This window comes from Myotis myotis, unplaced genomic scaffold (assembly GCF_014108235.1).
Source record: "Myotis myotis isolate mMyoMyo1 unplaced genomic scaffold, mMyoMyo1.p scaffold_m19_p_5, whole genome shotgun sequence".
NCBI lineage: Eukaryota > Metazoa > Chordata > Mammalia > Chiroptera > Vespertilionidae > Myotis > Myotis myotis.
This window is the reverse complement of record NW_023416357.1, coordinates 40,242,296-40,256,345: the sequence shown is the minus strand read 5'-3', so window position 1 is coordinate 40,256,345 and position 14,050 is coordinate 40,242,296. Positions and strand designations below refer to the sequence as shown.

At 46.1% G+C, this 14,050-nt stretch overlaps 1 protein-coding gene across 1 annotated transcript in view; it reads left to right on the top strand.

Moving 5' to 3' along the window:
• ANKRD31 (ankyrin repeat domain 31) overlaps window positions 1-14,050 on the top strand; it is a 139,147-nt gene that overhangs the window by 56,948 nt on the left and 68,149 nt on the right. Inside the window, exon 12 of the mRNA XM_036311078.1 lies at window positions 11,366-11,508. Coding sequence (XP_036166971.1) covers window positions 11,366-11,508 — 143 coding nt within the window. The remainder of the gene's footprint in view (window positions 1-11,365; window positions 11,509-14,050) is intronic.

Below are 14,050 nucleotides of genomic sequence, written 5' to 3'. Positions count from 1 at the left end.
TTGCTGAGAGTTTTTATCAAGAAAGGGTGTTGAATTTTGTCAAATGCTTTTTCTGCATCAATTGATATGACTATGTGATTTTTATCTCTCAATTTGTTTATGTGATGTGTCACGTTTATTGATTTGCGGATATTGTACCATCCTTGCATCCCCAGGATAAATCCTACTTGGTCATGGTGTATGATCTTTCTGATGTATTGCTGGATCCGATTTGCTAGAATTTTGTTGAGTATTTTGGCATCTATGTTCATGAGGGATATTGGCCTATAATTCTCTTTCATTGTGTTGTCTCTATCTGGTTTTGGTATTAGGGTGATGCTGGCTTCATAGAATGAGCTGGGAAGTGTTCCTTCCTCTTGAATTTTTTGGAATAGTCTGAGGAGGATATGTTTTAGTTCTTCCTTGAATGTTTGGTAAAACTCCCCTGTGAAGCCGTCTGGCCCTGGGCTTTTGTTTGCTGGGAGCTTTTTGATGACTGCTTCAACTTCTTCCATAGTTATTGGCCTATTGAGATTTTTAGAATCTTCCAGATTGAGTTTTGGAAGATTGTATTTTTCTAGGAATATGTCCATTTCCTCCAGGCTGTCTAGTTTGTTAGAGTTGTTCATAGTATTTTTTAACAATTCTTTGAATTTCTGAAGGGTCTGTTGTTATTTCACCTCTTTCATTTCTGATTTTGTTTATTTGAGTCCTCTCTCTTTGCTTCTTGGTGAGCCTGGCTAGAGGCTCATCAATCTTGTTTATCCTTTCAAAGAACCAGCTCTTGGTTTCATTGATTTTCTGTATTGTTTTTTTGGTCTCTATGTCATTTATTTCTGCTCTGATCTTTATTATCTCCTTCCTTCTGCTCACTCTGGGCTTTTATTGTTGTTCTCTTTCTAATTCTTTGAGTTATAGAGTTAGATGACTGACTATCATTTTTTCTTGTTTTTTGAGGTAGGCCTGTAGTGCTATAAACTTCCCTCTCAGGACTGCTTTCATTGTGTCCCATAGATTTTGGATTGTTGTGCTGTTATTATCATTAGTTTCCAGGGTGTTTTTAATTTCTTCTTTGATCTCACTGGTAACCCAGTCATTATTTAGTAACATGCTAGTCAGCTTCCAAGTGTTTGAGTTTTTTCGATTGTTTTTATTGTGGTTTATTTCTAATATTATGCCATTGTGATCTGAGAAGATGCTTGGTATGATTTCAATCTTCTTGAATTTGGGGAGACTTTGCTTGTGACCCAATATGTGGCCTATTTTTGAAAATGTCCCATGTGCACTTGAGAAGAACGTATATTCCATGGCTTTGGGGTGAAATGTTCTGAAGATGTCAATTAAGTCCATATGATCTAGTGAGTCATTTAGGATTGCTGTTTCTTTGCTGATTTTTTTTCTAGAGGATTTATCCAGTGATGTTAGTGGTGTGTTTAAGTCCCCTACTATGATTGTGTTGTTGTTGATCTCTCCCTTGTTATTTTCCAGGAGGTTTTTTATGTATTTGTGTGCTCCTGCATTGGGTGCATATATGTTTATAAGGGTTATATCCTCTTGTTGTATCGATCCCTTTAGTATTTTGAAGTGGTCTTCCTTATCTCTTGTTATGGCCTTCATGTTTTGTCAGATATAAGTATTGCTAACCCAGCTTTTTTTTCATTTCCATTTGCCTGAAAGATATTTTTCCATCCCTTCACTTTCAGTCTGTGTGAGTCCCTTGTTCTGAGGTGGGTCTCTTGTAGACAGTTTATATATGGGTCATGTCTTTTTATCCATTCAGCCACTCGATGTCTTTTGATTGGAGCATTTAATGCATTTACATTTAAAGTTATTATTGAAAGGTACTTGCTTGTAGTCATTTCTATTTTTGTGCCCGTGTTCTTTCTTACCTTTATATTTCTTCTTTTTACAGCATTCCCTTTAGCATTTCTTGCATTGCTGGCTTGGTAGTGATAAACTCCCTTAGCCTTTTTTTGTCTGAAAAGCTCCTGATTTCCCCTTCAATTTTGATTGATAGTCTTGCTGGATAGAGTATTCTTGGATTCAGTCCTTTGCTTTGCAACACTTCGTATACCTCCTTCCATTCCCTTCTAGCTTGATGTGTTTCTGTTGAGAAATCTTTTGGTAATCTGATGGGGGATCCTTTGTAGGTAACTCTCTGTTTCTCTCTTGCAGCCTTTAAGATTCTCTCTTTGTCTTGTACATTTGCCATCATTATTATGACGTGTCTTGGTGTGGGCCTTTTGGGGTTCATCTTGCTTGGGACTCTCTGTACTTGTGTACAGTTGCTGTTCAGATTGAGCTTATTTCTCTACCTTATCTTCTAACTCACTAATTCGGTCCTCTGCTTCTTCTAGTCTACTGTTGAAACCTTCCATGATGTTTTTGATTGTAGCTATATCACTTTTCATTTCTTCCTGATTCTTGCATAGGTTGTTGATTTTTTTTTAAATATACTTTATTGATTCTTCACAGAGAAGAAGGGAGAGAGGCAGAGAGTCAGAAACATCGATGAGGGAGAAACATCGATCAGCTGCCCCCTGCACATCTCCCACTGGGGATGTGCCCGCAACCCAGGCACATGCCCTTGACCGGAATCGAACCTGGGACCCTTCAGTCCGCAGGCCGACGCTCCATCCACTGAGCCAAACCGGCCTCGGCAGGTTGTTGATTTTCTCATCCATCCGGTGAATGAATTGTACAACCATTACTCTGAATTCTTTTTCTGTCATGTTGCATACTTCTATTTCATTAATTTCCTTTCTTGGCGACTCCTCATTTTCTTTCCTCTGGGGGTAGTGTCATCTCCCCATTCTGATTATCTCCAGATGGCTCAAATGTCGAGTTGCGTGGGCCTGGGCCGTGTGCAGTGGGAGCTTCGCACCACCTTAGTGTTACTGAAGAGCTCTGATGCTAAGATGTGTGGTTGTGGTGGGTTGGTGGGAACCAGGCTCGCTCAAAGTCGGTGTTACCAGCCCTCAATGTGGCCTTGTGTACGCCCTTAGAATCAGGGACCCTGACTGCACTGTGCTGAAACAGAGACCCCCCCCCCCTAGAGTGTGTAGAAAATCAGAGCCCCCTAGCATGTGCCAGGAGTCAGAGTTCCCCAAGAATCCAGTATCAGAGTCTCTGTTGTTTTGTGCAGCCTCACATTGAGAATCAGGGTCCCTGTGTGCCCATGCACTAAGAATTGGAGTCACTGGCTCTTAGTATGAATGCACAGGGAATCAGGGATCCCAGGTGCAGGTGATAAGAAACACAGTCAAGTCACTGGTGCTTGGTGCTGCCTCCTGCCTGGAGAATCGGGGTCCCGGGGCCCGCGCTACGCGGGACCCGTTCCTGGTGTTCACGCGTTAGCTCCCAGCCCAGGGCACCTGTAGCCAGTGCCGCACAGGACCAGTTCCCGGTGTTTGCGCACTTCCAGGCTAAGGTTCCTGTAGCAGCCCTGAGGCCCGGGCAAGGGGTGGGTCTATCAGTTACTATGGCACTGCCCGCGAGCCTGCGGAGAGGGGGATGGGCTCTGTTACTCATGGATCTGCTGCAGGGATTTCTGGACTCTTGGTGTCCGTGGGTCTGTAGCTCTGGTTGCAGGTCTCTGTCCCCAGTGGCTGCAGGTTCCTGGTTTGCGTCTGAGACCAGACTGGGTGGTGCCGAGACCAGGATCCTAGTCTCAAGCAGCTCTGTTTCCCAAGATGGCGTGGTCGCTGTGCCCGTGCTGGCCGCCCAGGAGTGTCCGTGCAGGGAGCGGGGTTCTGCCGTCTAAGACTGCCCTGTTTAGCAGCCCCTTAGAAGACTTGCAGAATCTAACTGTCCCTGGCTCATACACACACACTCCACACACGTCCACACACTCTATCACTCCCTCACGCTCTCACACTCTCTCCTACACATAATATATTTTATTTTTATTTTTATTTTTTTAAAAATATATTTTATTAATTTTTTACAGAGAGGAAGGGAGAGAGATAGAGAGTTAGAAACATCGATGAGAGAGAAACATCGATCAGCTGCCCCCTGCACATCTCCCACTGGGGATTTGCCCGCAACCCAGGTACATGCCCTTGACCGGAATTGAACCTGGGACCTTTCAGTCCGCAAGCCGATGCTCTATCCACTGAGCCAAACCAGTTTCAGCCATAATATATTTTAAATATAACGACACAGACAGGCCCCAGTTTGTTTGTCTCAGTGAATAGAGCGTCGAGCTGTGGACTGAAGGGTCCTGGGTTCGATTCTCAAGGGAACATGCCTGAATTGTGCAGTCTCAATCCCCAGTAGTGGGTGTGCAGGAGGCAGCTGATCAGTGATTCTCATCGTTGGTGTTTCTATCTCTCCCTCCCTCGATTAAATCAATAAAAAAAATTAAAAAAATGTATTTCGTGTAGACAGCATACACTTTTGCTATTTTTAAAAAAATATGTTTTATTTATTTTTTATAGAGAGGAAGGGAGAGGGATAGAGAGCTAGAAACATCGATGAGAGAGAAACATCCATCAGCTGCCTCCTGCACACCCCCCACTGGGGATGTGCCCACAACCAACGTACATGCCCTTGACCGGATTCGAACCTGGGACCCTTCAGTCTGCAGGCTGCCACTCTATCCACTGAGCCAAACCAGTTAGGGCACTTTTGCTGTTTTATGCATTTTGTCAATCTTTGCCTTTTAATTGGGCTGATTAGTTAATTTTCACTTAATATAAGTAGTCAGATTTAGGTTGCCATTTTGCTAATTGTCCCTTATGAGCTTCATTTGTTTTTTTGTATCCTTTTCTGCATTATTTTGTAGTGGATAGTATAGGGATTACAATACGCATCTTTAATATTCCAGTCTTTTTAGAGTTAATATTGTAATAGTTCATATAAAATATATGAACATTGAACATACTTCCCCTATCCTTTGTGTGATAACTGTCACATCCTATCTAATAATAGACAAACAGGGTAATTGACCCTACCTTCACTATGAGTTCCACTGGCTAATCAGCGGGATATGCAAATTAACCGCCAAAAAAGATGGCGGTTAATTTGCATATGTAGGTGCCCAGTGGCTATCGGCTATCGGAGCCTGCAACCAGAACTGAGAGGTCCCCTGCCCAGGTCTGACACTTCGGTCAGAAGCATTAGGCCTGGGCATGGGCAGAGCTGTGATGGTGGGGAGCGGGCGGGGGGGGGGGGGAGCCAGCGATGTGGGGAGCAGGAGCCGAGCCCGCAATTGTGGGGAGCTGGGGGTCCCCTGCCAGGCCTCATGCCTCAGTGAGAGGCATTAGGCCTGGGAATGGGTGGAGCCGGCAATGGCGGGGAGCTGGGGGTCCCCTGCCCAGGCCTAATGCCTCAGTGAGAGGCATTAGGCCTGGGCAGGGGTGGAGCCGGCAATTGCAGGGAGCAGGGGCCGAGTTGGCGATCTTGGGGAGCTGGGGGTTCCCTGCCCAGGCCTAATGCCTCGGCCACAGGCGTTAGGCCTGGGCAAGGGTGGAGCAGGAGATCGCAGAGAGCTGGGGGTCCCCTGCCCAGGCCTAATCCCTCCGCCAGAGGCCTTAGGTCTGGGCAGGGGCGGTGCCAGAGATTGTGGGTAGCAGGGGCAGAGCCGGCGATGGTGGGAGCTGGGGGTCCTCTGCCCAGGCCTAATGCTTTGGTCAGAGGCATTAGGCCTGGGCAGGGGCGGAGCCGGCAATCGCGGGCAGCTGTTGGTTCCCCGCCCAGGCCTAACACCTGCGATTGCGGGGAGCAGGGGCGGAGCCGGCAATCGCGGGGAGCAGGGGGTCCCCTGCCCATGGCACTGGGCCTGGGCAGGGGTGGAGCCGGCAATCGTGGGGAGCTGGGGGTCCCCTGTCCAGGTCTAATGCCTGGGCCACAGGCGTTAGGCCTGGGCAGGGGCAGAGCGGGAGATTGCGGAGATCTGGGGGTCCCCTGCTCAGGCCTACGGCCTTGGCCAGAGGCATTAGGCCTGTGCAGCGGCGGAGCCAGCGATTGCAGGGAGCAGGGAGGGAGTTGGCGATGGCGGGGAGTAGGGGCAGAGCCAGCGATTATGGGGAGCAGGGGCTGAGCCTACGATTGAGGGAGCTGGAGGTCCCCTGCCCAGGGCTAATGACTCAGCCAGAGGCATTAGGCCTGGGCAGGGGCCAAGCTGGCAATTGGTGTGAACTACAGAGGAAACACCTTTTCTGACTGCTCGTTGGCTTAGCTCCCTGTATGCCACTGGTAATATTCTTAGTAACTTGGGTAATAAGAATCCAAATAGGTGATCTAGGGTTTTTTACCACACTCCTGGAGAAAGAAAGGAAGGTCCGCTACTGGAGGGTTAAGAAATGTCATATCCTGTCCTTGCTGGTTTTGCTCAGTGGATAATGCCTCGGCCTGCCCACTGCTGGGTCTGGGTTCAATTCTGACTAAGGGCATGTACCTAGGTTGCAGGATCCTCCCTGGCCTGGGCCCAGGTCAGGGCTCATGCAGGAGGCAACCAATTAAAGTGTTCCTCTTACTTTGATGTTTCTCTCTGTCTTTCCCTTTCTCTTCCACATTCTCTAAAAATCAATGGAAACATATCCTCAGGTGAGGATAAAAAAAGAAAGAAAGAAATGTCATATCCTATGAAAGCCACATCTTGAAAATGCCTGAAGAAAGTTGTCATTTTTTCATGGTAAAGGGACTGGAGTCCGTGTTGATGAAAACATCTTGGTGGCTGTGGTGACTGGCAGTGGCTGCAACAGCGGGGTGATGGGGCTGATGCCTTCCCCTGATCAGCCCTGTCACCTCCCACAAATGGAGGCCAGACTGTGGCTTAGGTCCTATCCCCAAGGGGAGCAGGGAGCAGGGAGTAGCACATCCCCTGAGGGCTCCCAGGATGTGATAGGGGACAAGCTGGGCTGAGGGACCCCTCCCCTCCAGTGCAAAAATTTTTCTGCACCAGGCCTCTAGTCTATAGATATAAAAGGCTAATATGCTAAGTGTCTGATTGTCCAACTGGTTGCTATGATGTGCACTGACCACCAGGGGGCAGATGCTCAATGCAGGAGCTACCATGCCACACACTGGCCATTTACAAAGAAATGGCACCACACACCTGGCACCCACAAAGCAACACTCGGCTTCCCCAAAGTGGGACACAGGCCTTGCCACCACCCAGAGCGACAGCCCATGAAATCACAGCCGATGCTGCTGAGACCCCATGGTGCAAAATGCAGCCCACAACCCAGCCCAGCTTGGAAACAGTGGCTGTGGGCACCAGGTAATGACCTACATAGCAATGCCCGACTTCCTCTCCCTAGCAACAAGCCTCCTTGCAGTTTCTTTAGCCCAGGAACATGACTTGCTTTATAGCCAGGTGGAAATATTTCACACTTTAACCAAATGTCTGTGTGTGTTTTCCCGTGCCTCATCTCATTTGATCCTCACAGAAGTCCTGGAGTAGGTAGATAGGAAACTCGGTGGAACCCTATTTTCTTGTCATTAGCAAGAAAACGGGGACATAGAAAGCTTAGAAATTTGACTTGACTGAAAAGAAGAAATGGTGGACATTGAAAATGACTTCAGGTTTTCTTACTGTGCAGAATATAGTCAAACACTGCTGCAGTTAAATATTTTACCCTTTGTTCTCCCTGCATGATCTACAATAATAATCTGCTTCGTGTTGATATCTACTGCTGTGTTGCTGACAGTTACCTGAAACAGGAGTTGGAGTGCTTCATTGGCAGGGGTGGGGAAACTTTTTGACTCGAGGGCCACAATGGGTTCTTAAACTGGACCGGAGGGCCGGAACAAAAGCATGGATGGAGTGTTTGTGTGAACTAATATAAATTCAAAGTAAACATCATTACATAAAAGGGTACGGTCTTTTTTTTTTTAGTTTTATTCATTTCAAACAGGCCGGATCCGGCCCGCAGGCTGTAGTTTGCCCACGGCTGTTCATTCGGCTGGAAAAAGTTTAGCTAAATCAGAAAGCAAGTCTAATTAAGCAAGTTTATCCTATATAACAAAAGCCTAATATGCTAACGATGTCTGACTGAGAGTGGGGAACGGGCCTAAGCCATCAGTTGGACACCCTCCAAGGGCTCCTGGACTGTGAAAGGGCGCTGGCCAGGCTGAGGAACCCTCCCTCCACAGGGCACGAATTTCATGCACCGGGACTCTATTAATGTTATAATTATAGACCAACTAGAGGCCCGGTGCACAAAAATTTGTGCACTCGGGCGGGGGGTGGTGGTCCCTCAGCCTGGCCTGTGCTCTCTCGCAGTCTGGGACCCCTCGGGAGATAACGACCTGCTGGCTTAGGCCTGGTCCCAGGTGGCAGAGGGCAGGCCCAATCCCTAGGTGCAGCCCCTGGTCAGGCTCAGAGCAGGGCTGATTGGGGAGTTGGGGCGCCGCCCCTGTCATGCACAGAGCAGGGCGTTTCAGGAGGTTGTGATGCCACCCTCAGTCACGCTCAGGGTAGGGCTGATTGGGGGGTTGGGGCACCGCCCCCTGTCACACTCAAGGCAGGGTCGATGGGGAGGTTGCGGCGCCACCCCCTGTCACGCACAGAGCAGGGCCAATCGGGGTTGGGGCGCTGCCCCCTGTCACTCACAGAGCAGGGTCCATCAGGGGGGTTGGGGCTCCGTACCCTGTCACGCACAGAGCAGGGTCAATCAGGGGGTTGGGGAGCTCCCCCTGTCATGCACAGAGCAGGGCCCATCAGGGGGTTGGGGAGCTCCCCCCTGTCACTCACAGAGTAGGGCTGATAGGAGAGTTGGGGCACTGCCCCCTGTCACACACAGAGCAGGGCGGATCAGGGGGTTGGGGCGCCGCACCCTGTCACACTCAGGGCAGGGCCGATGGGGAGGTTATGGCTCTACCCTGCCACACACAGAGCAGGGCCGATCAGGGGGTTGGGGCACCGCAGCCTGTCACACACAGAGCCGCAGGGCAATCAGGGGGTTGGGGAGCTCCCCCCATCAGGCACAGAGCAGGGCTGATCAGGGGGTTGGGGCACCTTCCCCTTTCACGAACAGAGCAGGGCCGATAGGGAGGTTGTGGCCCTGCCCCCTGTCACACACAGAGCCGCAGGGCGATCAGGGGGTTTGGGTGCTGCCCCCTGTCATGCTGATCCCGGTGCTGGGAGGCATATTACCCTTTTACTATATAGAGGCCTGGTGCACGGGTGGGGGCCGGCTGGTTTGCCCTGAAGGGTGTCCTGGATCAGGGTGGGGGTCCCCACTGGGGTGCCTGGCCAGCCTGGGTGAGGGGCTGAGGGCTGTTTGCAGCTGGTCACACACCCTTCAGGGTGGGGGTCCCTACTGGGGTGCCTGGCCAGTCTGGGTGAGGGGCTGAGGGCTGTTTTCAGGCTGGCAGGTGACTGAAGCTCCCAACCGCTCCTTTTTTTCTTTTTTCTTTTTTTATTCTGGGCTAGCTTTAGCTCTGAGGTTCCAGCTCTTAGGCCTCTGCTGCTGAAAGCAGGTTTCTGGCCTTTGTTTACCTTCTGTATTTGAAACAATGTTGTGATCCTGCTGGCTGAAGCCCGGCGACTAAAGCAGGTTTCTGGGATTTAGTTTAGCTTTTATATTTGTAACATAGTTGCTTAGAGTTGCAGCTCAGAGGCCTGCAGCAGCAGGCGGGGAACGTTGGAGTCCTCCGTCACTGAAGCAAGGAAGCCTCATGTTCGCTTCCAGCTGCCTGGCTGCCGGCCGCCATCTTGGCTGGCAGTTAATTTGCATATCACCCTGATTTGCCAATGGGAAGGGTAGCGGTCCTACGCTAATTACCATGTTTCTCTTTTATTAGATAGGATATTACTTATTAATTGCTTTAAATAGCCATGTACATTGTTAAGGAAATTTATAGGGAAAAAACCTCTATTAACTATATGTTTTCCATTTTTGGTGTCCTTTATTTTTTACTCTAGGCTTTCTATTTAAGAGAAATTCCTCCTATAACTGGGGTGATTTTGGCTCTCGGGACATTTGGCAGTTTCTGAAAACATTTTTAGTTATTACAGCTGGGAAGGGGTTGGGTGCTACTGGCCTTTGGTAGAATGCTCAGAACGATAAAGAATTATCCAATCCAAAAATGTTAGTGTCAAAACTAAGAAACCCTCGTTTATGGAGAAGGTTCTAAAAAGAGTGAAATACACTTTGAAAAAAATTATATTTTACTTATTATTATTATTTTTGAAATCCTCACCTAAGGATATTCTTTTCATTGACATTGATTTCCAGAGAGAGTAGAAGGGGGGAGGGGAGAAGAGAGAGAGAGAGAAAGAGAGAGAGAGAGAGAGAGAGAGAGAGAGAAACATCGTGAGAGACATATCAATTGGTTGCCTCCCGCATGCACCCCTATAGGGGTTGGGGAACCTGCAACCAAGGTATGAGGTATGTGCCCTTGACCGGGAATCCAACTCGAGACCCTTCGATCTGTGGGCTGATGTTCTAACCGCTAAGCAACCAGCCAGAGCTGAAATACATCTTTAACATGCAACTTTTAGATTTTCTTACATCAATCATATGGAATTTAATAAATCTTTATAACCGATACCATTGTCTCTGGCTAACAGAAAAAGAACATTCGTCTGGATGAATGGTTTTCTTAGAGTAGTTTGTGGATTGTTAATTGAACTACCTTGAATAGCTTTTTGCAAATAAGGAGAAAAGAAATATATAATTTTAAACTGGTTCTATGTAGTCCTCCAAGTTGGGTTACTTTAATGGAAGTACCTTGAGCTAGAAATAAAGCTTTTCTCCCCTCTTTTTTGCAGAAAAGTAGCCTGCAGCCAACAATTTTTTCTGAGCTAATAATGACACCCCACCCTCCTTACAGCCTGTTTATTTGAAGAAGGCAGGAATAGTTTTTTTGTTTGTTTGTTTGTTTTTTAAATATATTTTATTGATTTTTTACAGAGAGGAAGGGAGAGAGATAGAGAGTTAGAAACATCGATGAGAGAGAAACATCGATCAGCTGCCTCCTGCACATCTCCTACTGGGGATGTGCCCGCAACCCAGGTACATGCCCTTGACCGGAATCGAACCTGGGACCTTTCAGTCCGCAGGCCGACGCTCTATCCACTGAGCCAAACCGGTTTCAGCAGGAATAGTTTTAAATACTTTACTTCTCTTATATTTTTCTGCAACAAAGTTGGGGTAGAAATTTGATTTGTCCCTCAGATTTTTTGAATTCACCAAATAATACAGGTTGTTTTCATGGTGAGATTATCTTATCTCATATAATAAAGATATTTTTTAAAGAAACAGCTTAGAAAAAAGGAGACATACGTAATACTCTTTGCAATACTTTAAGCAATAAAACAATTAAAAAGAAAGCTTAGAATTTGAGTTTTTATTTGAAGGCTAAGCACAAAACATTATTAAGATGTATTAAGATGCCAAATATAAACAAGTACCATTTTCTTTTTATATAATAGGTTGGACAGCACTTCATGAAGCTAGTGTAAGGGGATTTTATGAGACGGCAAGTGAACTAGTAAAAGGTGGAGCAGATGTAAATGTCAAAGGAAAAGACCAAATCACTCCCCTACATGATGCTGTGATGAGTGGACGTTATAAGGTACTGTAATGCTTTCGTTTGTGGAGCAAATGCTACATTCTGCAAATCTTAAAAAGCTCTGGCACCAAGCAATAGGAAAAGAGGAATTATTTTAGATCATTCTGCTAATCAGTATTCAAAATTATTCTAAAATTTTACTGTGTATGGATTTATTGTCCCTAATAGGGTAGGTGACATTTTACATGTAACTTAAAAAAATTTTTTTTATTGATTTCAGAGAGGAAGGGAGAAGGAAAGAGAGATGGAAACATCAATAATGAGAGAGAATTATTGATTGGCTGCTTCCTACACGCCCCATACTGGGGATCCAGCCCGAAACCCAGGCATGTGGCTTTGGGAATCGAACTGTGACTTCCTGGTTCATAGGTCGAAGCTCAACCACTAAGCCATGTCGGCTGGGCTGTGTGTAATTCTGATTAACTTTAGAACACTTTTGGTTTATATATAATATTTTTTTAAACTTGTGCTTCTTTTAGACTCTTTTAAAAAAATATGTTTTTTATTGATTTCAGAGAGGAAGGGAGAGGGAGAGAGAGAGATAGACACATCAATGATGAGAGAGAATCATTGATTGGCTGCCTCCTGCATGCCCCCCACTGGGGATCGAGCCTGCAACTCGGGCATGTGTCTTTAGGAATTGAACCATGACCTCCTGGTTCATAAGTCAATGCTCAACCACTGAGCCATGCCAGCTGGACACTTTTAGACTCATTTTGTATGGTGCTTTATAGCTTCAAGAAAATATTTCCTTCTATAAAGTGTTACACGATGATGTCCAGTCCTGATAGGAGGCATATCGTTTTATGGAGTCTAGTATGAGTTTCATAGTTGTCATAAGACATGAGAACCTCCATAGGTTTAGTGATCAGGCAATACACACCAGCATAAGTGTACCTTGGTTAAATATCAAAATACTGTAATTCCATATGAGTTGATTAATAGTAACTGTAATAATGGATAATATGAATAAAGATTATGATTTCTAGCACACATAGTTTATTTCAGAAATCGAATATGCTGTGAGCTTTCTTGATTTTTTTTTGTTGTTGTTCAGGCACTGCATTACAGGGCTGAGGCACTTACTGAAAGTACCTTGTTATTTTTTTCAGTATTGAAGTTCCCCCTGGGTTCAAAACTCCTAGGATAGGAAAGAGGGCTAACAACGGGGCTCAGGAAGATCTGTTCTGTATACCTTCAGAAGAAATGCCTAACACAGAGCTGTGGAAGGCTGCTGGGAGCTATGGTCATAGATAGATAGGCCTATTTCTTCCTAGTGTGAAACAGTACTTTAGGTAATTTTGCTTTTTTGGATAATGTATCACCTGCTGGTAAGTGATCATTTCTGAACATTGTGTAGAGGGCTGGGAGGAAAGAATTCTGCCTGGGACCTAAATAATGGCCAGAAGAATACAGGTTTAGACAGGTAATGGTATGCACCCTCTCTCTGCCCTTTACCTCCTCTTCACAGCTGACCTCCAGCAGTGAAAACTTAATGCCAAAGCACTTCTTTCTTCTTCTCTTGCCAGGGCTGACATATTCTGGTGAGGAACCCTTTCTCCTTTTGGGCAATGTGAGCTCTTTTCTTTCACAGTTCTTCCTTTGCTCTAGCTGGTGATGAGTCTTCAGTTAATTTCCACATCACAAGCTAGAATTAGCTATCTCCCACTAGCCTTTACAGATATGTGACCTTCTCTTGTTCCCTCAGTGAAGTAGAAGGGACCAAAGACACAGGCTCACTACTTACCACTTTCCCTTTTGCTAACTCCTGTGTTCCATGACTTGTGTGTTCCTGGCACCATGGCATATCCTGATTGATGGCCAGATAAAAGAGAATGACAAGGAGTACAAATCTAGAGAAGGGTCATGAGAATTAAAAGCTAAAACATAATAGGGTGGGGTGAAGTCACAGTCTGTCTGCTTTTTACCCTCCCGTTCAGTTTATCTGGGGTAAGCCAACAAGTTTCTTCACCCAGTCTCTCTTGGGTGAAGTATAAAACTCCAGCTTTGTTCTGGACTGACTTAAGAACCAAAGCCTTGAGAATCAAAGTGGGACAGGAAATTGTGTTGGAGGGTAGAGTAGGAATTGTGAGAGCATAAGATGAGGATCTTGGCTTACCTCAGGGAATCTCATAGGTGAGGCAAAGATGATTAGAAAAAAATGGCATAGGCCCTAGGTATTGGATTGCTCATATATTTTAGATGTGACAGGAGCCCTGGGAACCTGATTCTGGTCTGAGAAGCTGGAGAGGGTGAGCTTCTTAAACATTCCAGAGTTGAAGAAACTTGAATATATTGTCCCACAGGCATTGACTATATGTTGGAAAGATACTAAAAAAAATAGGAGATACTAGAAGATAATATTTCTAAAAAGTGAAAAAGCCATCAACACATATTGTATGATTTAAAAAAATATCTATAATAGACCAACTGTATAGATACAGAAAGAAGATTAGGATGGGAGGTAGACGGTGGGGAAAAGTGAATTGACAGATCACGGTTAAAGGCTTCTTTTAAGGGGAATGAAAATGTTCCAAAATAAGGT